This window comes from Cyphomyrmex costatus, unplaced genomic scaffold, assembly GCF_001594065.2.
Source record: "Cyphomyrmex costatus isolate MS0001 unplaced genomic scaffold, Ccosl1.0 scaffold43, whole genome shotgun sequence".
Lineage (NCBI taxonomy): Eukaryota > Metazoa > Arthropoda > Insecta > Hymenoptera > Formicidae > Cyphomyrmex > Cyphomyrmex costatus.
This window is the reverse complement of record NW_017278534.1, coordinates 1,967,089-1,991,006: the sequence shown is the minus strand read 5'-3', so window position 1 is coordinate 1,991,006 and position 23,918 is coordinate 1,967,089. Positions and strand designations below refer to the sequence as shown.

Here is a 23,918-nt window from a genome sequence, read left to right as displayed (position 1 = left end):
CACCATGGTATGGTTCATGCCGATATTGCCGATCGAAGAGGAGAAGACGAGGAGACGAGGAGAAACAAGTTGTTGAATCAGATCGTATCCTTGCATACTGTATTTCTCAATAAAGTTTTTGAATCACGTTACATTTCAGTCATTGGGAATCTATTGACATATATCTTTTGTGTCAAGCAGGCTTTGTTAAGTTCAAGGATGACTTCATTCGGTCGCGGTCGGGGATGGTCCAGTCAAAACCAGAGTCAGGACAAGGATCAGGGGCTACGTAGACCAGGAGGAAGCACGTCCAGTAATAACAAGGTGCTGAAGGATATAATAGAAAAGATAACTTTATACAATGAGAATGAGGACAGTTTAATCGAGGATATCATGAAGCTGTTGATTATTGTAATCAAAGAGGATAATCTGAGGTATTACGAGTTGGAGTTTCCCTTTGGGAAGCAACACAGGATGCTTACCATTTGGTGACAAAAATTGGCACAAGTGTTGTTCTATTGCTGATTGTTTTTTTTTAGGAGACACGGTGCTTTCTACTTATTTTAATTTCTAACAAGATTAACTTGATTCAACTTACCGTTTGTTTTTCTAATTCTTACAACTAAAAAAATTATGTAAAATTATTTGGAGTAAAAAAGTTGAATTAAAATTAAAGTTAATCTATATTGATGCAAATAAGAATTAGTGACATAAATCAACACAAACATCATTCTGTCTTGAGATTCAATGACTAACAAAGATTCAATGATACTTGTGTTTACTTGTGTCACTAGACAGAAAGCATCTATAATCAATTCAAACATTGTTTTATTTTTCTTGACATTGAGGATATTGAAAGTTTTCTATATCCTGATTAAATTATACTTTTAAATCTAAAGAAATAATCCTACTTCAGTGAAAAAAAACTTCTAGCAATTGTAAAATAAACATTCTGCCGAATGTGGCCAATGAATAACAAAAATAGCATAACATTTAACAATCTCTACAAGGAAAACAGTCTTTATTACTCACTAAAATTTCTAGAAAGATAAAACAATGTTTGTATTGAATTATGTCACTGAATGGAAAGTGCCAAAGGAAAGATGAATCATGCAAGAAATTCAGCTGAAAAGAACAGACTTCTTATAGTCAGATGTTGGAAAGAAAAAGATGAAAGACAGTAAAGAGAAGATGTAAATATTTAGGTTTACTCTCTTTGCAGCTGAACTTTTTTTCCTCTCTTTAGCAATCATTCCAACACAAAGTCGTAAATTTTAGATCTGTATGCGACTCTCTTTGGAAGCAGGCTATATACCACTCCTTGACCACAAAAATAGCAATAATATTCAGCAGTGTCCCGATTATTCGATTAGAAGATAATAATGAAAATTCTATACGAAGCCTCTTCTTGCGTTTCCTTCAGGATAATTATATATGTAGGTATTTTTTATTTTTAATCTCCTATTTTACATTATGCTATATTGATATTGTTCTTTTAGCTAAACAAAAAGATAGAGCAGAGGATCAAAGAGCATTTGCCAATAAAGCTTTACTTCATGCAGATGTTTACTATCACATGAAATTGTCCAATGGAAATAGATTGAAAGTATTGGCTGAACCCTTAATTCAATATATGGAAGATCTGCTGCAAGATAATCCTAAGGATAATATTTATTTCGTCATGAAACAGGTAAGGTTTTGAATGTACATGAAGTGACATTCAATATGAATAAAACTCCAATAATTTTTGAAGATAATAATCTTCATTTATTTATAAAAGTGTGATTTTATGATTAAGAAGAAATCTCGTTTTTTTAGATACTTAGATCTGGTAAAGATCTTTATGCAGTATGCCCAAATGGATTAGAGAATTTAATAATGACAATCAGGCAATTGATAATAGATGAAAACTTCCCGAAGCTCAGTCCCGAAAACTATGCGGCATTATTACTAATCGTAGAGTTAGCCAATAACGACTATGAAATTAAAGACACACGGTTAATAAATTTTTATTTCTCAAATATCAAGTCTCTCTCTTTTGAGTCTCCATCTTCTCAAAAACAATTAAAAATGATCGTAACGACAAAGACTGAAAATGGTAATAACTTACATTATAACAACTTACATATAAATATATTACGTGAATAATATCTCCGCTACTATCGTAAATCGAGCAATTTTTTGGTGTTCTAGATAATCAATTGTGGGAAGTTGAGAATAATCAACAAATTGTAAAAGAAGAAGTAAAAAATGATGTTCCTGAACATGGCAATTATGCAAAAAATACTAACGTCCCAAGAGCGATACGCGGCTCAGGTGCACTGGATAAGCCAAAAAAAGGAACTGATATTAATGCAAAATCAAATTCATTGAAGACAACTCTACCGAGAGAAAGAAACAAGGCTTGGGGTCACGATGATAGATTTCATGAACATTATGAATAAATATTTATCTTGTATAAGGTGAATATTCATTCATCATAATTTTAATTTAGCTAAAATAACAAAATTAACTTCTATTTGACTAACTGTTTACAGGCATTTCTATGCAGTAATGGCAGTTATAAAACTTTTTTTATATTGTAATTGGCACAGAAAATAAATATAGTTATGGAAAAAGATTTATAGAATGATCATGGATGTACGTATACACGACATACATATATATTATCATGATTGAAATCAAAACACAAGAAAAACGTACTAGGTTTTTTTCTTCAACAGATAAGAAAGCAGTTCTATTTTGTATTATTTTAGTGTCAAAAAATTACTGACATGCTGTAATGGGCTATTATTATGTACTTTTTTATCCTCTATTCAGAAAACTGTTTCCGAAATGTGTTTTATGTGAGATTATTTTTATGAAGACATCACACGCGCGCGCGCACACACACACACACACACACACATTTACAACACCACAAAATACAAATTTGAATAAGCAGTTTATTTATGAACATATATATATCACTTAGACATTCAGCAATATTGTCTTATAATTTACATAAAGTAGGATTACTTATTATTATTATAGAATAAAATATTTTTTACTTCATATTTAATAATTTTGGTATTATGACATTTTAGGAATGTTTTGTACATAATTTTAATTATTTTTTTATCATCAAATTGTAAAAAAATGCAGTATATAATAATATGTACAATAATTTATAATACTACATATGCAAATAAAGTATCCTATGATTCCATAGCTCAAGTCAGGCCTTAACCTCTCTCAGTAAGGATTTCTATACAAATAAAAAGATAACACAAAACTTTATTTATAAAAGTGTGATGCTATGAATATTAAGAAATTTTGTTTTTAGATACTTAGATCTGGTAAAGATTTCTATGCACATCCAAAGGGCTTGATAATGATAATTGTGCAACTGCTGGTAAAAGAGATTAATAAATATTATTCAAATAATTAAATTATAAGTAAAATAAAGTAAATTATTCAAATAATTCTAAAAATTGATTAACTTATTGTTAGTCACTCAGAACTGGCCAATAACTATGAAATTAATCGGAAATGAGTTATCATATCATTGTGCAACTATTCAGTATTCCATATAACCATTGTCCATTATTCAACATTGTCCATTCAACCCCAATTCTTTAAGCAGATTAAAATTTGTCAGTTGAGAGATCGAATCCAAGACCTGTCAATTATGACTCAACCATTCTTATAGCGTTTTCTCTTGGCTGCACCAGTGTAAGATGATTGCACCAGTTCATCTTTTTTCCTTTTCCCTTCTCCTGAAGAGAAAAGGAAGAAAGATGAACTAGTGCAAAAGTTAAGCTGAGTGTTGCACTGGTGCAGCCAAGAGAAAACGCTATTAATTACGTGGAGTAACGCAACATCCTGAGTAATTTTATCATTATTTATTCGAAATTTTTACCTAAAACTCGGCCAGATTTTATGATTATTCCAAATACAAAGAATAAATAGGCTAATGAGAGTAAACTCGCTGTTATCAATGCGAAATCACAAAAAACAATATATATTCGTTAACAATCAAAAAATGTCATATATAAAATACTAGTAAAAGGTACTAAAAATTCAACTGCATGTACAAATCTATATAAATCTTGAATTCTAAAATATTATAAAATTTCTTATTTTATAATTTTCAAAAAAATATCAAGCTTTTTAGTATAAGATTTTATCAAAATGGAATGAATCTTTGAAATCTTAGATATATTTCAGAGAGAATTTACTCTCACTCATATATGAAGAAATCTATAATAGTTATAGATTTTCTGAACACTTCTGAAAAATGCTCCAATTTGTATTTAAAAATCGGATAAATTATTAAAAAATTTACAAAAATATTCAGAAATTATGAAAAATTCTGAAATTTAAATAAAAATTATATGAAAAATTAAAAAAAAAAATTGTAACACCAGGGGAAATTATCTTTGGAGTTTTAATTTTGTTTGTATTTATTTTTTGAAAATACAAGGCCCAAATTCCAATCTCTCCGAGTTCCCTTTTACATGTCGGAGTTGACACATGCGCAGAAAATCCCACTTTCTGGGGTGGGGGGGGAACACGGCTGTCGAGAATTCGAGATTCGATCTCGTGGGCACATGCCGCAACAAGACCTGTGCGACGTCAACAGAGACGCAAGTTCAAACGGTCGGAGAGTCGCGATCCTTGATCGTGTCACGTTACGAGTCACGTGCGAACATCGTCGTCATAGATCGCATTTTCGTGACAAATGGTAAGTATTGCTGAGTATCGTTCGATTTACCTTCCGTCTCCGCACAAATCTATTGACGAATTCATACGGCCGTTTCGCATGGCGCGCACTTCACCAACGCGTTGATTAAATCAGCAAGGCAAATACGACTCGACGCTATGTTTGTAATTAGCCGAGTATTACAAACGTTATTATCTTGGTGGATATGCAAACTCGTTACCCGTTTCTAATTCCCCGCAAATATTTGCTTTCTGTTACAGCTTACTAAGAAAACAACATATCGAGCGACGCACATAGTCTTTTAACGAACATTCGAGAAAGAACACCTTTGTAAACGGCGTTGTAAATTATCACTGGAAAAGAAAACATTGAATAACATTGAATTTCAACGATCTCGCTAGGAATTTACCTGAGAGAAGAGCTTGTAAGATTAAAAGAAGACAGTTTTTTTTTTTATCTTACCTTGCACATCTCTCAAACCATATTCGCACTTGTTTATAAATTACATTAACAGATTGATAATTAATGCGATTGATGTGAGATAACATGTAGTTTCAGTGTATGGGACACGTTGTCTAACATAAATACATGAAACAGGTATTTGTTTTATCAATGAGACCGGATCTGTCATGTCTTACACTGAACTGGAACATGGTTACCAAGTAAGTTCTCTTTGTAGTAGTCTTTAGATAAGATTAGATGTTCTGCTTGATCTAACGAAATTTTTTCCTTTACAGGGTCTCAGGAATGCAAGCAGACCAATGTTCTATATAGGAGATATAAATACAGTGCAGCCATCTGTTATTCCTTCAATCTATCGGTCGTCGAAAAGAGTAAGTTTGGGATCATTTTACTGTTGATGAAATATATGAGGCTTGAGAGTTGATTCTATATCTTGAAACAAAGTAAAAATTATAAAAGTAAACGAATTTATTAGAATATTTATAATTTTATTGGTCAATATTTAGTAAATTTGCTCATTTTTGTAATTTTTACTTTGTTTCAAGATACAGAATCAGTTTCTTGTTTTCTATAACTGAACTAGCGTATGCTGTTGGAACTTAAAATTAAACAGCTATATGTTTGATACTTGATGAAAATTTGTTGAAAATAAAAAAAAGCATTGTCTAGTACAGAAATAAAAAACAGACCTATGATTGCAAGTGTCTGTAATATTGCATGAAGCACAGTTTAAAATCTATCCTTCAGCTTCCTAACCAGAGCACATATGTGTATATAAAGTTTTTTAAATATAAAATGAGTATTCTCTATTTTTGTTATATATTATATAAATAATTTTCTAGATCTTGCATTTAGTTAATTGTATGCATGAATCTGATCTTTATCTGATGAGGTATCACAGACATAGGGAAGAGAGAGAGAGAAGAGAGTAACGTGACACGAACAGAGCCATATGTCTCTGTCACAATCGATTGTTATCCAAGAAATAGATTGATTTGAGATTAGTAGAATAATAACGTTATTTTACTTCTATTTTTTTTATCTTGTGTTTATGTTATAAAAATGACAAATGTACATACTGTAAAGCAACTGTGTAGGAAAACAGCATACATTAGTCGGAGGTTAGAAATCTATATATGTATATATATGTATATTTTTATATATATATATTAAAAATATATGTGATACATGTAAATATTTTTGTACACATTTAAAAAATTATACATTATCTATATTCTCTTACTACATACTTGCCCTTTACAAATAGAAATATATGCCAACAGTTATATAAACAGCTGCTAAGTAAACGTTGATGAAACTTTTGTTGGTTGGTTAATCACTAGTACCTACATAGTCAAGAGATATATACCTTATTACGTAATATCAACTTTTAAAGAATTAAATCTATCATTGCAAGCATTTGCGATAAATATTAATAAATATTTCTATGCAGTGAAGTGTATGAATACAATCAGTTTGAGAAGAGGCTAAATTCGTTGTTTTTCCATGATGTTTGGTCAGACAGGAATTTATCTCATCATAAGACACGTTATTCGAGCACGAATGGTATGCACGTGATACACCAGTTTAAATTTTCTATTGATGCATGTGCAACGCAAACAGTTATCCCGTTTGTTTCGTAAAAATATTGTACATTGGTTAATATTTATCATCAATTATAGCAGTGCTAATATTGACTGAATTATAAATTATTTCTAACTATGCTTAATAACATTATGGCAACTGCCTGCGAATTTCATTCAGAAAGTATTCGCTACTTGTTATTTTAACAGTGTGTGAACGTAGTTTAAATAGACAAATATTATGCACATATAGAGTTTATATAGTATATGGTATATATTATTAAAGTCTAAATTAATTTAATGCTATTCTCATATCATTTGAAGGTGTATGAACATGCTGCCAAGAGTATACTTCAGTCCTAAATTATAGTGATAATGTTCAAGTGACAGTGACTTGAAAATTGAAGTGATATAAATTTTTCTTTATCTTTCTATTATGATACGTTAACTGTAATCATACTTTGAATGATCGATATTGGAACATTATCAATTAAATCATTACTTATTATCAGAACAGAAGACGTCAAAATTTATGGAGTTTTTAATTTTTGAAGATATGTAACAATGAATTTTATTTCCAAGGTAAAAACGTGTGTGTATATGTGTATAACTGAAGAAATATGTATTATAATACTCTAATAAAAATGTGCTTAAAGATTAATTAACTCCATTATAGAAATAGCAATCATAAAAATAATAAAGATTTATCGATTGAATGTAGTAGGAATATAGTTTTCTGTGATAACTTATCAGGTATTATTAATCATATAAAATTTGCTAATACAAGAACTTGTTATATTCATCTATTTGAATTATTATAAATCATAGGAAATGAAGATAGATTCCACTATATTTCTTTAGCTTGCAATAATCTTTTTCTTCTTTCTTTTATCACATTATCTCACTTCTTTTTCTAAATCTTTCATTGCAGTGATTAACAAACACTCGTCCTTTGGTTTTGCTTGTTGCTGCATGACTGGTATTGCATTCATTCGTTGATTCTGGATTGTAGTGAGATAGTAATGGTAAAGCGAAATAAACAGAAATAGGTGAAAATATAAACGTGTAGGTGAATGAAAAATTCATACTAAATCACAAATAAAAATATATATAGCGTGAATTTTCATTTTTAAATTTACATATTTCACGCTTTGTTGCTTGATATGTATTATGTACCTTTCTATGTAGGCAATAACATATGCGATCGACGTATAACTTACTTATCAAAAGATCAAACTAAAGAGTATAATGAGTAATCTTACAAGAGTTCGCGATGAAAATTGTCCTGCTGACGACAAGCCTAGATTTCTATCCTGCCTAAAGGCATACTGGGTGAGCACTATTTAGCTTGAAGATTTTACAATCTTCATCACTGCTTGTTATATAGCGGAGTTTAGAAATCATGTTCATTTTTAGAAACTATATAAAAGTATCAGGCTATGACGTTCTGCTACTTGATCTATCACTGACTTTTCAAAAGAAAAAAATGAGTGTGTGGTAGTGAATTTAATTTTATATTGTATATGTATAAATTTTATTGAAGTGTTTATTAAAATTATTTTGTTTATAGTACTGCATTATCAAGATATGATTTGCAAATACGCCATGTATTTTTTTTTTTTGTTACTTATTGTTTATTTTGTTTTCTAGCCTGAATTATCAGAAGGCAACCAAGATGATGCTTACATGGGCGGGAGTGATGTGGAAGGAGAAGGAAAGCAAGTTCTGGTTGGAATATGTGCAATGGCAAAGAAGTCGCAGAGTAAACCGATGAAAGAGATTTTGACAAGGCTCGAGGAATTTGAATATATAAAAATTGTCGTTTTTCCAGAAGAAGTGATTTTAAAGGTAATATATATTTACGCTGTGAAACTATATTGTATTTCTGTGCCACAAAATCTATATCTTTTATATTTGCTCATTTATAGGAACCTGTAGAAAATTGGCCTGTAGTTGACTGTTTAATAAGTTTTCATAGTAAAGGTTTCCCTCTTGATAAGGCTATAAATTATGCAAATTTACGTAAACCGTTTATCATCAATCATCTGCCAATGCAGTACGATATCCAGGTATATAAGTCTTTAATATCAGAATATTAATATATTTTTCTATTACATATATTCTCTATATATACATTAATACAAATTGCTATAGGACCGAAGGAGAGTTTATGCTATATTGGAGAGCGAAGGTATCGAAATTCCACGGTATGCTGTTCTCGACAGAGATTCACCAGATCCGAAACGTGAGTGACAAAATTTATTTGCATTGTTTGTAAATATATTGTAAATATTTAATCCTTTGCGATTCGATTTTGAAATCAAATAGTTATGATGTATTCAAATAAATTAAAAACACTCATCTGTGTCACTTATAGGTTTTGCTCTCTAGGAATGGCATCATTAAATAATTTTTTTTTTTACTGATTCTGTTAAAAAATATTTTATGTGAGTGAAAAATCTATTGATATCTACCTATCCTCCATCAATATATCTACATATATGTATAACTTTTTTTTGGCAATTATAAATACTATTACTATAACTATAAATATTACTATTACTATAAATATTATTAGAAGATCACAATTCGTATTTTTTATAAATACTATATTTTAGTGTTCCACGCTACATACATTTTCATCTTACTTTTAAATGTAACTAATCTACACAGATCCCGAATTAATCTGAAATTTTTATCCTGAATTTAATTTTAAAGTAAACACGGTAGATATGTGAAATTCGTCCTTAAAAGTTAATCTCTACATAGAGAATACAAACTGCATTTCAGAGCACGAATTGGTGGAGTCAGAGGATCATGTGGAGGTAAACGGTATTACTTTTAACAAACCATTTGTGGAAAAACCAGTATCCGCTGAAGATCATAATATTTATATTTACTATCCTACTTCTGCTGGAGGAGGAAGTCAGAGATTATTTAGAAAGGTACATATATGTATATATATGTGTATAAAAGTTATATACATACATATAATTTTTCCTGAAGTCAGTATGTGATTTCTTGTACAGATTTAGAAAGCGAGTATTGTTTTCCTAAGTGAAAAAAATTAAGAACGATTATTTATGATAATGTTTGTTCATTACACAGATAGGTAGTCGTAGTAGCGTATATTCTCCAGAATCTCGCGTTCGCAAGAGTGGTTCTTATATCTATGAAGATTTTATGCCTACCGATGGCACCGACGTTAAAGTCTATACCGTGGGACCTGATTACGCTCATGCCGAGGCGAGGAAGAGCCCTGCTCTCGATGGCAAAGTTGAGAGAGATTCGGAGGGCAAAGAAATTCGTTATCCGGTGATATTAAACAATGCTGAGAAATTAATTAGTAGGAAGGTATGTTTGGCCTTCAAACAAACAGTATGCGGTTTCGATTTATTAAGGTATGTAATTGTACATTTTCATGTAATGCAACCAGTATGATAAGAAAAATTGAACCTACTTTTTCGATAATTCTTTTTATGAACAGTGATATATCGCATTCGTTAAAAAGATGCGTTTTTTATGTAAAATCTATTTTAAGTTTGTCTGTACAACATCATTAAGACATGATACATTACGTGTCAACGTATTATAATTACCGACGTGGTTATCAATGTTATTTTAGAACGCATATCATATTACACATTCAATAGCTTTGATTTCTGTTGCGACACTGACTTCAGTCAGAAAAGAGATATTGACACGAGCATGTATCGCGAGTTACATAAGTGGCCAAAAGTCAAGTAAGTACAATTAATATAAAATGATTTTGGTTACAGAGCAAACGGCCAGTCATTTGTGTGCGATGTGAATGGATTTAGTTTTGTAAAGAACTCGAACAAGTATTACGATGACTGTGCCAAGATTTTGGGAAATATGATACTTAGGGAACTGGCTCCCACGTTGCATATTCCGTGGAGCGTTCCATTTCAATTAGACGATCCTCCTATCGTGCCAACTACGTTTGGTAAAATGTTAGTCTAACCGCAGTGATAATTAAACTATATTCAATTGCGTTTTTAATACTGCAGCATGTTTTTCAATCATTACTAATTCGATATTTATCTAGGATGGAATTACGCTGTGTTGTAGCAGTTATTAGACACGGTGATAGAACCCCAAAACAGAAGATGAAAGTAGAAGTGCGTCATCCTAAGTGAGTAACCAAGATTTTATGTTTTCTTATCCAAAAATATCATAAGTTAAAATATATATAATGTCTCACAGATTTTTTGAGATATTTGCAAAGTACGATGGTTATAAGCACGGTCATGTCAAACTAAAGCGCCCTAAGCAGCTACAAGAGATTCTCGATACAGCGCGTAGTCTATTAGCGGAAATACAACATCGTGCGGCGGGTCCCGAGTTGGAAGAAAAACAAGGGAAATTGGAGCAACTTAAAAGTGTCTTAGAAATGTATGTAACAATAAGCAAAATAGTGTAGTACTTTAATGAATTAATGAAACATATGATTATTATTACACAATGATTAATATTACACAATTGAGTAAGACAACCAAATTTGTAATAAAATTGTTGACTCTACGTCGTAGGTACGGACATTTCTCTGGCATAAATCGCAAAGTCCAATTAAAGTATCAACCGCGAGGACGGCCGCGGGGAAGTTCTTCCGACGACGGTAGTGGTCTTGGTATGCTTCCTTTGTTTTTTCACTATTTTACATAAAATATATATATATATATATATATATATATACGATATGTATTTTTAAGGATATAATGAATATATTTATATTTATATAGGTCCATAGTCAGAACACGATATTAGGACACATTTACCATATAATTCATGTTACCTCTATTATAGAATTTTAGAAATAAAATCGCGTATTTTTATCGATAAAAACACTCAGGGGTTATAATATACAGGGTGTTTCCTCTAACTCGACCATCTAAAATATCTCCGTTGTTTTTGATGATATATAATATATTTAATAGATACACATTTTATAGAAAATTATGTATATGAAGAAATACGCGTACTTCTTCACTTTTTCTCTTTTAGATCGATTAGGAGAACCATCTCTCGTTTTGATATTGAAGTGGGGCGGAGAACTGACGCCGGCTGGACGTATTCAGGCGGAAGAATTAGGACGCATATTCCGCTGCATGTACCCCGGTGGTCAAGGTAGACACCTTAGTGGTTCGTATCTTATGTTCATATGCTTGCCATGCTCGCTTTTAAGTTTCTACACAGTATCGAAAATCGTTTCTATAATAATTTTCCTCTATTAGCTAAACCTGATCTGGGTTTACCTGTGATATATATGAAGTATAATCTGAAAGCCTGCAGGCTTTCGGTATGAATTATTGTATCTTGAGAATGCTATATTGTACAAGTTGTTGAACGGCTTAAAAAGATTGGCGTATTGATATTGAATCGTATTTTCACGTAATTTACATCACTCTCTTGTATAAGAAATGTAAAAGCTATTTAAGAGTAATATCAAATTTGTGCGAAAGTAATTGCCAGTGTAGCAACTACTGTGGCACTAACAACCATATTGGCAATCATATCTAATCGGTAGTTAATAGTGAGATGTAGTAATATTACACTTTCGAGAGTCATATATAGGATAATTTATCTCAAATGTTATTTCAGAGGAAGAATCAGAGATGTTACCAAATCACGGTAACCTTTTATTTACGATCCACGCTTATTCCATAGTTCTCTGTAGATTGTATTGCTGTCTTTAGAAATAGCGATGTTACGGTCGACGGCGCTAACAGTAAGAGTACACTTGCACACTTTGTATCTCTTTATTTGAACGAGTTCTCGAGTTGCCACTTGACTTATAAATAAGCCGTTGTCGGCAATTAGAGAATAGCATGATTTTAGCATACATCACACTTACCTCTCGCCACACGCTTTTTCTATGCTAATGTATGTTTCCGTTAGTTTTGTTTTTAACGGCACTACAATACGTTAAATATAATTTTTATATATAAGATGTGCACGTATTTTTTGTACAATATGTGTTCTTCGAAAAGTAATTTTCTTTTAAAATACCAACAGAGGAGTTTTAAGGTAACTCTAAAACATTTAGAGACATGAAAAACTTCTTGCAGTACCTTTCATGTTATATTACAACGTTAATTAAAATAATATAATTAATTCCGATTAATATATCTTTACAATATCACGATGTCCCAACAATGATCTCGATACTAGAGCGTAGGTCATCTCAATAACTTTTTTTTTTTTTTTGAGTAATCTCTAAATTGTTCCGTTGTTGTGTTCGATGATAATGATAGCTGTGACAGGAGGAATCCCGTCCGGTATGTTGATATTATTCCCCCTTGTGTAAACGTAGGTGAATATGCAGGTGCGCAAGGATTGGGTTTGTTACGCTTACACTCCACGTTTCGCCACGACTTGAAGATCTATGCTAGCGATGAGGGACGCGTTCAAATGACTGCGGCGGCTTTTGCGAAGGGATTACTTGCACTGGAGGGAGAGCTGACTCCTATTTTAGTGCAGATGGTGAAAAGCGCGAATACTAATGGTCTTCTGGATAACGACTGCGATAGTAGCAAATATCAAAATATGTGAGTAGATCTTCACTAAACGCCTGAATTGTTTTCTGCATGATACATGATGTTTATAATTATAGGGTAAAAACGCGCTTGCACGAGCTGCTACAACAGGATAGAGAATTTACACGGGAGGATCGAGAACAGATCAATCCGGGAAATGCGCTCAGCATCAATGCCGCTTTAGATTTTGTCAAAAATCCGGTCCGATGTTGCCAACACGTTCACACTCTCATTCAAAAACTCCTAGACATCGTGCGAATCAAAAAGGAAGATCCAAAGACAAAGGATACAATACTCTATCATGGTGAAACATGGGAACTGATGGGACGTCGCTGGGGAAAGATAGAAAAAGATTTTTGCACGAAAAACAAACGTTTCGACATATCTAAAATTCCTGATATTTACGATTGTATAAAATACGATCTACAACACAATAATCATACATTGCAATTCGAACACGCTGAAGAATTGTATACGTACGCTAAATCTCTAGCGGATATAGTAATCCCTCAGGTATAATTTATTTTGACCATAAAGTCTCTATATTAATATTTTTTCTATCTGTAAATTTTATTATATAATTAATGCGCAGGAATACGGTTTAACGGTACAAGAGAAAATGACTATTGGTCAAGGTATATGTACGCCTTTATTGAAAAAAATACGGGCTGATCTACAACGAAATATCGAGGAATCTGAGGAGACTGTAAATAGACTTAATCCTAGGTATGACAATTAAGTCTTGTTTTTAAAGAATTTTTTTCTTTAACAGTTTAAGACTTTTTTTGACAACTATACAATCATTGTTAATGATCTATAGATATTCCCATGGTGTCTCGAGTCCAGGACGCCATGTACGTACGAGACTGTATTTCACAAGTGAGAGCCATGTACATTCCTTGCTAACCGTGTTGCGTTATGGTGATTTACTCGATGTAAGTAACAGTGTCTATATTATAGTTAGAAGAAATAATTTTCTGTCTTGTTTTCTAATGTCTTACATATCGATTTGCAGGTGGTGAAAGACGAACAATGGCGACGTGCGATGGAATACGTCAGTATGGTTTCCGAGTTGAACTACATGTCACAAATTGTTGTAATGTTGTACGAGGATCCGACCAAAGATCCATGCAGTGAGGAACGTTTTCATGTCGAATTGCATTTCAGTCCTGGTGTTAATTGTTGCGTGCAGAAAAATCTGCCACCTGGTCCTGGATTTAGACCACACTCACGCAATGAGAGCAGTCATAATGTGGTAAGATTTTAATTTATTTGTATAATACGCTATCTTAATACAAATTAATGAATTATTTATTTCTTTTAAGGGGGAGAGTGGTGGTTCTGGTCAAGATACTAGTTCACAATGTAGCACTCGGATAGAGGAGGAAGATGCGGAATTGGGTATTATCGAAGACGATTTAATAAATCCCATAGCGCAAGCAGTAAATACAGTTTATCTATTAATTTTTGACAAGTATTATTTTGTTCTTAATCGTTTAAATAGAGTACAATAGACAAAAATTTGTTTTCAGGATACACCCCCACCATTAATGGAAACAGACACTATGGACTCTATGCTAGACAGTCCGACGACCAGTCGTGGGATCGATATGATGGATTTAGATCCGAATATGATGGACGAACCGTATGATAGCGGATTTTTGCAGGGTTCGGCACCGATTCCGATCAGGTTTACTATTAACTTATATGCAATTTGCATTAAATATTTTTTTATATATACGTTCATCATCCTGATAAAATAATATGTCAAAAATAAGAGTTTTATTTAATGTTACGGTATGTACAGCGCTAGAACTGTGGCCGGCCACGAAGCTGCTAGACTTGGCAGTCAATTGGCAGCAAGTCAGCGACAACGCCGAAGCAAGGAAGCAGGGAACATTGTGGAACCACGTGCGCGAAGCTACGATCATCAACGGCAAGAAAAGCCCGAAAAAGGTAAGTGCGCCTTAATGTGCAAGTTGTCCATATCGGTGAGCAGATTTAGTGCAGTAAGTGTGAAGGATGTCGCTGATAAACGAGCGATATTTGGTCAAGATGTAATATTAACAGTCTATACTTGCTGTATATGGTACATAATGCGTGTATACGCATACATACACACGAATATACGAAATGTGTATGTAAGACGTTTACAGTATCCTTAACACGTTTAATGGTTTGTGCATGATTATAATTATTGATTATTGGTCTTCTTTATATATTCGTATACCACCTTAATGGCAGTTATCGATATTTATAGTATGCTACATATGAATGCCGTATCCTCCCTTCCAAATTATATAATAGATTCACTCCATGAAATTATATTTTATCACGATAAATCCTATTTTCCTTGTATATGTAGTTATTAACGAAAAATATATCGAAGTTTAAACCGTGTTTGGTATTCAACGTTTTAATTTAATGAATCAATGATTCGATTATTGTGAAATTTTTACAGTATTTGTAATTAGAAATTTTATGATATTTTTATAAAAGATTAATATTACTTGTCTCTAAATTTTGAGGTAAAATCGTGTTTTAAATTTGTAGACGTTTCTTGTTACAAGAGTCTAAATAAGAGCAGAGATTTAAATTTATAATTTTTACGAAATATGTGTCGCATGGATCGATTATACAATATAATAACAACAGTATTGTGTAAAGATATCTTCGTTTTCTCTTCAAAAAAGATAGCTTTGCAAAAATACGCATAAATATATAATAACGTTTTATATATGTTATGTGTTATGTTAACGAAGACCTCGAGATATTAGAGCTTTTAGAGGCTAATTACTGGCAATTGAATTGATGGTGGAATGTCGCCACAATGCTCCCTTCTGTGTTCTACTGTTCTCTTTTTGTAGCTGCGGACAAGCTGCAGTATCAGAGCTTGGACGCGGTCAACAAAGAAGGTATGTTTTTAGCGGCTACCAATTTGTTATAAAATTTGTCGCATGGATCGATTATACAATATAATAACAACAGTATTGTGTAAAGATATCTTCGTTTTCTCTTCAAAAAAGATAGCTTTGCAAAAATACGCATAAATATATAATAACGTTTTATATATGTTATGTGTTATGTTAACGAAGACCTCGAGATATTAGAGCTTTTAGAGGCTAATTACTGGCAATTGAATTGATGGTGGAATGTCGCCACAATGCTCCCTTCTGTGTTCTACTGTTCTCTTTTTGTAGCTGCGGACAAGCTGCAGTATCAGAGCTTGGACGCGGTCAACAAAGAAGGTATGTTTTTACCGGCTACCAATTTGTTATAAAATGATTTTTCAAAGTAATGTACACGTAAACTTTCAGATGATACTTTACGTATCCTTATTTATTTCATACTCGAGTAGATCCGTTCCATATATACATTTTTTTTCTTTAAATATAAAATGTTTTTTTTTCCTATAGAAACTCTTATGCATATGTTACAATGAAATAATTCTGTCAACTATTGCATAATTATGCTGTGATAAAATTTCCTATCAAACGTAGCACAATTCTTATTCTCATATAATGCAGATAATTCAGCGAATTTTTAATTTTTTGTTGCAATTAATGTGCATAGTTGTTGGATCGATGTCAGTATCCGGAATGCGCTTATGCACATCATCGGTATTACAAAATGTTGATTAAAGTGTAACTGCCAATTCTCACATCCTACACCTTATACCTCGTAGCTATAGCTATAGTTTCGTATCTCTAGTATAGTCTCATCCCTTTCTCAGTAAATTAATCTTGTATATTTTGCCCGAGTTAATTTTTCACGATACGTTGCGAGTTGTAATCTACATTTGTTGATTTCGTTATTTTTCCTTTAATCAATTCTATAAACCGCACGTATACTGTATAAACAAGATGAAGGATTCGTATCGTTTTTTCTTTTATTTTTGTTAATGGCTGGATCTCTAGAACACCGGACGAGGTGCGAAACACGATCTGGTTCATCTATCCGGATAGGGCGATCTATCCGGAAAAGTTTAATGTGTCTTGTTTCATGTAGTACAGCCGAGAGATGTGTATTTTGCCAATGCCAGGGTAGGAAGCGGTGATTCCAGTTGAAATAACTCTTTGCTCAGCGATAGTTGTGCGCGTGGAAGCCAACTAATCAAGTATCGGCAACTATTTGGGCCACACACGCACTGTAGTGTGGTCCATTTAGCTGCCCACCCGAACCCTCGATCCTAAGATCATCTCCACGAAACTCATACATCTTCATTACCATCGAGTCTTCCTTTTTGGAGTTCTAAGTGTATTCGTTATACGTTCATCGTATAAGTTCATCCAAATTGTCATTGAATTTCATATCATCGATTTTTTCAAACAATACTTGTCAAAGCTCATCGAATATTCACAGCTTCTTTTTTTTGTATTCGCGTTTCATGTTGATTTGTTGTTATCGTCATGTTCATCTTTCACTGCCGCCACTTTCATTGATCGCCAAATTTATTACCTTTGAATAAGTAATTCACAAAACATAACATCATCACCTCGTTCCTCTTCTTCGTTCATGTATAAAATTCACAACGATAGTCAAAAAGAAAAAGGGACTCTGATCAAACGAAGCATCATATCTTTCCATTATATCATCACGATTGTATACTAATGCTATTTGAGCTTCGGTATTCTAACAAACTTCAATGTACGAGGCTGTCTATGTATGTAAAAAGTCGTGTGGTATGGTTGGCTTACTGGTTGCATGGCTATCGTGTGTCACGGTTGTTGTATGGTGTGCGTACTCGTGAATCCGACATACTCTCACTAAACTATCCGCAGTGGGTGGAAGGTATACTCTATCCTTAACTTACTTTATTTTTCCCTTAACGAATCTTTAAACGCCGAAACAATTAAAATGTAATATTTGTAATTCTTTCAAGCGTCAATATAGTTCGTTTAATTTAGATTCAAAAATTTTTTTTTATTATACACGAGATTATTCAAAAATTATTTTCTATATACAATATTTATAGATATTTTATACATATAATAGTACATTATTTATTTATAGTGTACTACATATATATTGTATAAAAATGTAAATGCAGTATTTATAACAGATTTTTAAATCTTTACGGTAACGATTCTTATTATATATATTACAGAGATTTTGATATATGAGATTATATATATATATATATATATAATTTTGGAATTATTCATAATCTCTGTAACACGTACCGTAACTGAAACACGTAACTAAAACAAAGTATGTCACGAGATACTTAATAAAGTGACAATATTTTTTATCCCCGTATCAGACTAGACATTGTGATCAAGATTGAATTTTATTAATCAAAACTAAGTTTACTAAATTTACAAAGATTCGTTTTTTCCAGTTCTTTAGCAAATTTTTTAATCGGCTCTTTCTCTCTTTTGTTTTCTTTTCTCTCTTCCTCTCACTACACCGTCATTCCAAATGCTGCACCGTACCCTGCCTGCCGTCCCCTTCTGATAACGCTATCACATCTGGATCTATTGCCTGCGCATCTTGCACTCTTCTCACGCACCGCATCGCATCGCAATGCACCGCTACGCAACGCAACTCGCTATCAGCCGCGGGGCCAACTCCGGAGGAATCTCGCGACGAGGAATGCACGTGGAAACCGATGACGTTGCTGCAGTCGCATAGCTCGCCGGAGCTACCGGTTTCGCCGGACGAGAGCTTCGCTTCTTCGTGCTCGCTTCGCAATGCTCGCAACGATAGGCAACTATCCGCCAACCCTTGCTCGTTGCCCGATCCGTCATTCACGCCCGCCAGCAACCTGCCGGAGCGGCGGACTGTCACCGGGTATCGTGGCCGCGGCAGAAAGTATGAACGATCGCGCTCTGAAGTGACCTTGCTCTCATCCGTCGAACTCTGCGGTGAGTTCAAGGGTAACGACAAACTTCATGCGGATTAACGGAGAAATCGTCGCATATCGGAGTAGCGTGCGAAAGAATCTGCACTGAGAAAAATGTTTAGTTGAAAATGAATAAACCAGAAAATTTTCAATTTTCGATATCAATTGGAATTCCAGTTGTCATCATATTAGAATTTAGTAGATTTAATCAAGTAATTCTAATTTGTCCATTTTCAACTAGAATTTTTTAATTAATCATGAAACATTTCTCTCAATATGATCTAATCCTAGTATCAATGTCAATGAGACTTTTTTTAGCCCAAACACCACACTACAGCAACAATACATTATAGCATATTATAGTATATCCACCCAATTTGATTGCTTATAATTTCATAAAAATGAACTTACTGTAAAAAAAATGTTTCTCAATCGAAACACCATACATTAAATATACCGAAAAAATGTATGGTATTTTTATTAATAAAACAATTATAAGCAATGAGAAAGTATTGGAAAAAGAAAGCTGTATGTGCCAAAGAAAGCGAAAAAGTTTATAAGAGTTAGTAATATAAAGAAGTAAATATTGTATAATATAACGTACGTTATATATTATACAACATCCGATGACAGTCGAGATTAACATTATTTTTAAATCACTCAATAAATAACGTTTTATGCTGTCCTTTCGTTGATGATTTCTCTTACGAACTCTTATTGGCATTGACACACAAGTTGGACACGACTGAGTTATTTCTTCCACGCGCTACTCTGAAGTTTCTGTGACCTCAATATCAGATGCTGGAAATCTCGATTCACGAGATCAATACAAAATTGATTCTACGTGAATTGCCACATTATTTTCCCGTATTCCAGATTTGACAAAATTATGTCAGATAAAGAAGTTATTTAACGAATCAAAGGAGACCAAAATTATAAAAGAAAGGGAAATAGTCAAGAAACTATTTACTACAACATAAGTATTACAACAAATTAGAGTTGGGCATTCACAAAGTTTAATTCTTTATTCGTTATAATATTTTGCTGATTTGTTCTATTAGCTTGATATTCTTTTTCTCGAAGGAAGACCAACACCAGTTTTTGTTTTCTAATATGGATTATTCCCACTAATCGAGATTTGATTCGAGTTCTAATCTTCTATTTCTTTTTAACTTATTTTTAGAAAGAGATAGCGAATTAATCGATAATTAGTGTAATAATTAATATTTGTGGGAATAGTCCTATGCTCACCGATTCGCTTTGCTCGTTATCGCTCTGTTGTCTCTTTCTGATTATTAATGTTCCTCTTTTCACCTTGAAACGCGAACACAAATTCAAGCACGGGCACGAGCACGAGCACGAGTACGAGTATGTCGTGATAGAATTTAAAGCCTCACAATCGATCTCTGCCGGCTTTTAATAAAGACATGCCATTTGTATACATATAACAAATATTCACCGTTATCACTACCATCAATCCATGAGACTACTCATCATCACTGTCCGGAGTATCTATCAGCGTCTTGAGTCCATCCAGACATCCCATGTCCAAGCCTCATTCCCTTTCTCCACCCCTAGACACACGATCGCGGATCATTCAACCTGATCCTACCTGCACAGCAAGGCGCCACCGTCACAGTATCTCCGGACAGATGAGTTATTTCAAGCTGCTGGGCTACAATGTCAGCAAGAAGCTCACTGGCTCAGCCAACAGTCTCTTCAGTACCGCCGTAATAAGCGGTTCCTCGAGCGCTCCGAATCTGAAAGACATGGTACCACCTCATGCGTCTGCGGTTGCTGGTAAAGCAATCTTTAGATTATTATATTTAATTAACATATAATAATATAAATAACTAACGCTCAGTAGTTTTATGCTTAATATAAAATTAGGAAGATAATTTAAGATTTCGGAGTCACAAACTCCGTAACTCCCGAATAATATAAATCTAAACAAATATAAATTAATGCCAATGTGAGCCAACAGTAGTTGTTCGTATGAATTGTAGGTAACTTTATTAGAAATTATACGATAATATAAATAAACGTTTCGATCTTTCGTTTAGGTCCTCATCAGTATTAGGACCTAAACGAAAGGTCGAAACGTTTATTTATATTATTGTATAATTTCTAATAAAATTATCTACAATTCACACGAACAACTAGTATTGACTTACATTGGCATTAATTTATATTTATTTAGATTTAATCTCTTGAGCCTATATTATTAATAGAATTGTTGAATAATATGAAATCTATGAAATGCATTAAATCTTATCCGAATTTGAATTGTCTTATCCGAATAGTTTATCATTCAATATGAATAATCTGAAATCAATCAGATATACAATAGTAGAAATTCTGAAACTCGGTATTTTATCAACAATTTAGCTGATAAAATAAAAAAAACCGGATAAAAGAGAAAATAAAATAATGAAATATGATTTCTAATTGATGCGTTTATTTTATAGCGATAGAAGGTTTTGGCGGGGTGCCTCCCATCAGACCTTTGGAAACTCTACATAACGCGTTGTCGCTACGTCAACTAGATTGCTTTTTGGAGATGATGACCACGGCGCCGTTGTATAGGACTCCGGCCTCGTCGCCGCCTAAGTCGTCGCCGGCCGGATCGACGCACGAATCGCTTAATCCACCTCTCGTCCATGCCGGGATTAGTCGCGAGTACCACTCTTCCGACACGGAAGCTGTCAGGTACCGTAAGAAATTACATAAAACATGCCCGTGAGTATTTAGTTCTTTCCTCTGCACCAATCCCCTGTATTTTGAGTAAGAGAACGTTCCTAAACTTATTCCGATGAGTGTTATATTTTACTATACGTCTCTTTTTGTTTAAATAATTGTTTGATTATATTTACATATATCGTTTTATAATGTAGTTACTAAAAATTCTAGTATGCGAGCTATGATTGTTTGATATTTAATGCATTATCACGTTACCACTATGCATAGGTATATTATGCCGACACCGATACAGTATAAGCCTCTTGGTGAAGCAGAAACGTGTGATACTAGGAATCTACCATCACCTACCAGCCCGAACAGTGCGTATCTATCCTATCTAACTGTAGTAGTAATATCAATTTCACTTAAATAATCTTTTATGTATCGTGCAGGTACAGGATGGAGTAGTGAGCCACAATCTTTTCTATCCTCCGAGCCATCGTCACCAGCACCAACATCGACAGGCGAATGCAGCATGTCTATAAGCTTAATAAGCAACGAAAGGTAAGTCTTGAAACTTTATAAATTTGATCTATTTCTATTTTTGTATTTTTTTCTCTTTTTATGTGTGGAATTTATGTGATTAATTAACTACTAATTTAGTTACTTACATTTCCTAAATTTACTAAATACATCACTTTGTGATTTTATCTTTGTTGGTTAATTTAGATTTTACATATCTCTCTAATATCTTACTACGTTGTACGTTGAATGTAGTAGTATTAGAAAAATAACACCTCTCCCTTCACAGTGCTCAACTCTTTATCGCGCCGAAATTCTCCCCGACCTCCTGCCTGGATGTAGACTTTAACGAATTTTGTATTCGTCTTGATCAAGAGAATCGAGAAAGTCGCGGAAGCGTCTCATATACGGATTATTACAGCAACGAAGATGGTCAGATACGTAAAATAACACAAATACCGCAAACGATACAATCAAGTGCCAGCGGCGCACAGACGAAGCAGCTCGTATGTGGCGATGATGTTCCCTGCGATAATATCGATGAAGACGAGGACCACACGTTGACTTTAAAACAGAGCGAGGAACAAAAGAAACAAGACGTTCAATCGATATTCGAGCAGAGAGATGACATTAATCCTTCTGCTACGAAACTAAGCGGCAGCTATATATATATATATATATATAAATATTTATCACAGCATTATTTGTTTACTATAGTTTCCTGGTGGAGAGCATGGATATATCGCACGGTGATGTTCGAATTAAGGATACTGACAACGCCAGTACTTCCGACAAAATGAAACTCTCTACCTCTCAGAAATCCGACACTAAGAGTACTGGTAAATCCATTGCGGAAAAGGCAAAGAAGGATTCCAAAAAGTGCGGTGGCTCGCACATCAATTCTCAGAAGCGAAAGAACTTTTCTCGTTCGCAGAGCGTCACGACGCCAAAGCCAGTTGCACCGAAACCTGATACGACTTTCAGTTACTCGAGGCAAAGTTCGTTCTCGACGATGTCGGACGCAGATCTGGAAAACTGGAAATTAAGCACGGATCCGACACATTCCTTGAAAACGAGCCAGCAAGAGGAACCTTTACTCACTGTAGCCAGTAGTCTCACGGATAGCTCTAACGTCACCGTGGGCTTTGATGTTAAAGAAGAAGAAAAGAAATAGATATTCAAACGCAAATTAATTTACTTACTTTGATATTTTTTCCGACACACACGTGATATTAGATCTATTCTTATAACGTAGCGTTTTACACTAGTAGAATTTTAGAAAGGATAGTTTCTTAGACGACAAAAGTATTAAAATGCAGCAAGTATTAATTAAACAGGGCTGAACAGTCATTTTGATGTTTCGTAGCATTATTCATTAAGGCTGATAAAAGTATACAACCAGGACCAGTCACTTAGAGAGAGTTATAATAGCGAAACTTTTAAACCCCATCTCCTTCCAATCTTTATAGCGATATATCTTATAGTTATATAAATGAAATATTAAATCAAAGACGATATATTCTTGTTTTAGCTCGAGAAATATCTCTAGAAAGCGATTAATGTTTCTAAATCGCTTTGTAACTTAA

The 23,918-nt window shown here is 33.4% G+C and overlaps 2 protein-coding genes across 5 annotated transcripts; both read left to right on the top strand.

The window, feature by feature from the left end:
* Positions 1 to 17: 17 nt before the first annotated feature.
* On the top strand, positions 18 to 2,895 carry LOC108777428 (uncharacterized). Of its 4 annotated transcripts, none has more exons than XM_018544313.1 (6): positions 18 to 84; positions 181 to 413; positions 1,258 to 1,415; positions 1,479 to 1,669; positions 1,798 to 2,077; positions 2,173 to 2,895. In XM_018544313.1, exons 2-6 carry the CDS (start codon positions 199 to 201, stop codon positions 2,421 to 2,423), a joined length of 1,095 nt encoding a protein of 364 aa, XP_018399815.1. In that variant the 5' UTR covers positions 18 to 84; positions 181 to 198; the 3' UTR covers positions 2,424 to 2,895. The 4 variants fall into 4 exon arrangements, with proteins under 4 accessions (XP_018399815.1, XP_018399818.1, XP_018399817.1 ...); XM_018544316.1 differs by having other exon boundaries at positions 26 to 413; positions 2,173 to 2,441; positions 2,517 to 2,895; XM_018544315.1 differs by having other exon boundaries at positions 33 to 68.
* A 1,668-nt stretch (positions 2,896 to 4,563) lies between these two features.
* Positions 4,564 to 23,717, top strand: l(1)G0196 (inositol hexakisphosphate and diphosphoinositol-pentakisphosphate kinase). The gene is made up of 31 exons (XM_018544318.1): positions 4,564 to 4,705; positions 4,945 to 5,108; positions 5,237 to 5,346; positions 5,422 to 5,517; positions 8,380 to 8,577; positions 8,658 to 8,798; positions 8,884 to 8,974; positions 9,520 to 9,674; positions 9,838 to 10,130; positions 10,509 to 10,703; positions 10,799 to 10,885; positions 10,957 to 11,145; positions 11,283 to 11,368; positions 11,755 to 11,877; positions 12,352 to 12,381; positions 13,064 to 13,298; positions 13,364 to 13,799; positions 13,879 to 14,012; positions 14,107 to 14,221; positions 14,302 to 14,541; positions 14,612 to 14,728; positions 14,819 to 14,976; positions 15,094 to 15,242; positions 16,154 to 16,201; positions 18,845 to 19,153; positions 20,710 to 20,931; positions 21,600 to 21,870; positions 22,099 to 22,190; positions 22,263 to 22,374; positions 22,622 to 23,005; positions 23,044 to 23,717. Exons 3-31 carry the CDS (start codon positions 5,314 to 5,316, stop codon positions 23,504 to 23,506), a joined length of 5,202 nt encoding a protein of 1,733 aa, XP_018399820.1. The 5' UTR covers positions 4,564 to 4,705; positions 4,945 to 5,108; positions 5,237 to 5,313; the 3' UTR covers positions 23,507 to 23,717.
* Positions 23,718 to 23,918: the final 201 nt, after the last annotated feature.

What these genes read in the sequence shown, in the direction of transcription:
- LOC108777428 (XM_018544313.1), top strand. Translation starts at nt 199, where the DNA reads ATGACTTCATTCGGTCGCGGTCGGGGATGGTCCAGTCAAAACCAGAGT. An exon ending in ATCAAAGAGGATAATCTGAG is followed by an intron (nt 414 to 1,257) that starts GTATTACGAGTT and finishes CGTAAATTTTAG; the next exon opens with ATCTGTATGCGACTCTCTTT. An exon ending in AACGACAAAGACTGAAAATG is followed by an intron (nt 2,078 to 2,172) that starts GTAATAACTTAC and finishes TTGGTGTTCTAG; the next exon opens with ATAATCAATTGTGGGAAGTT.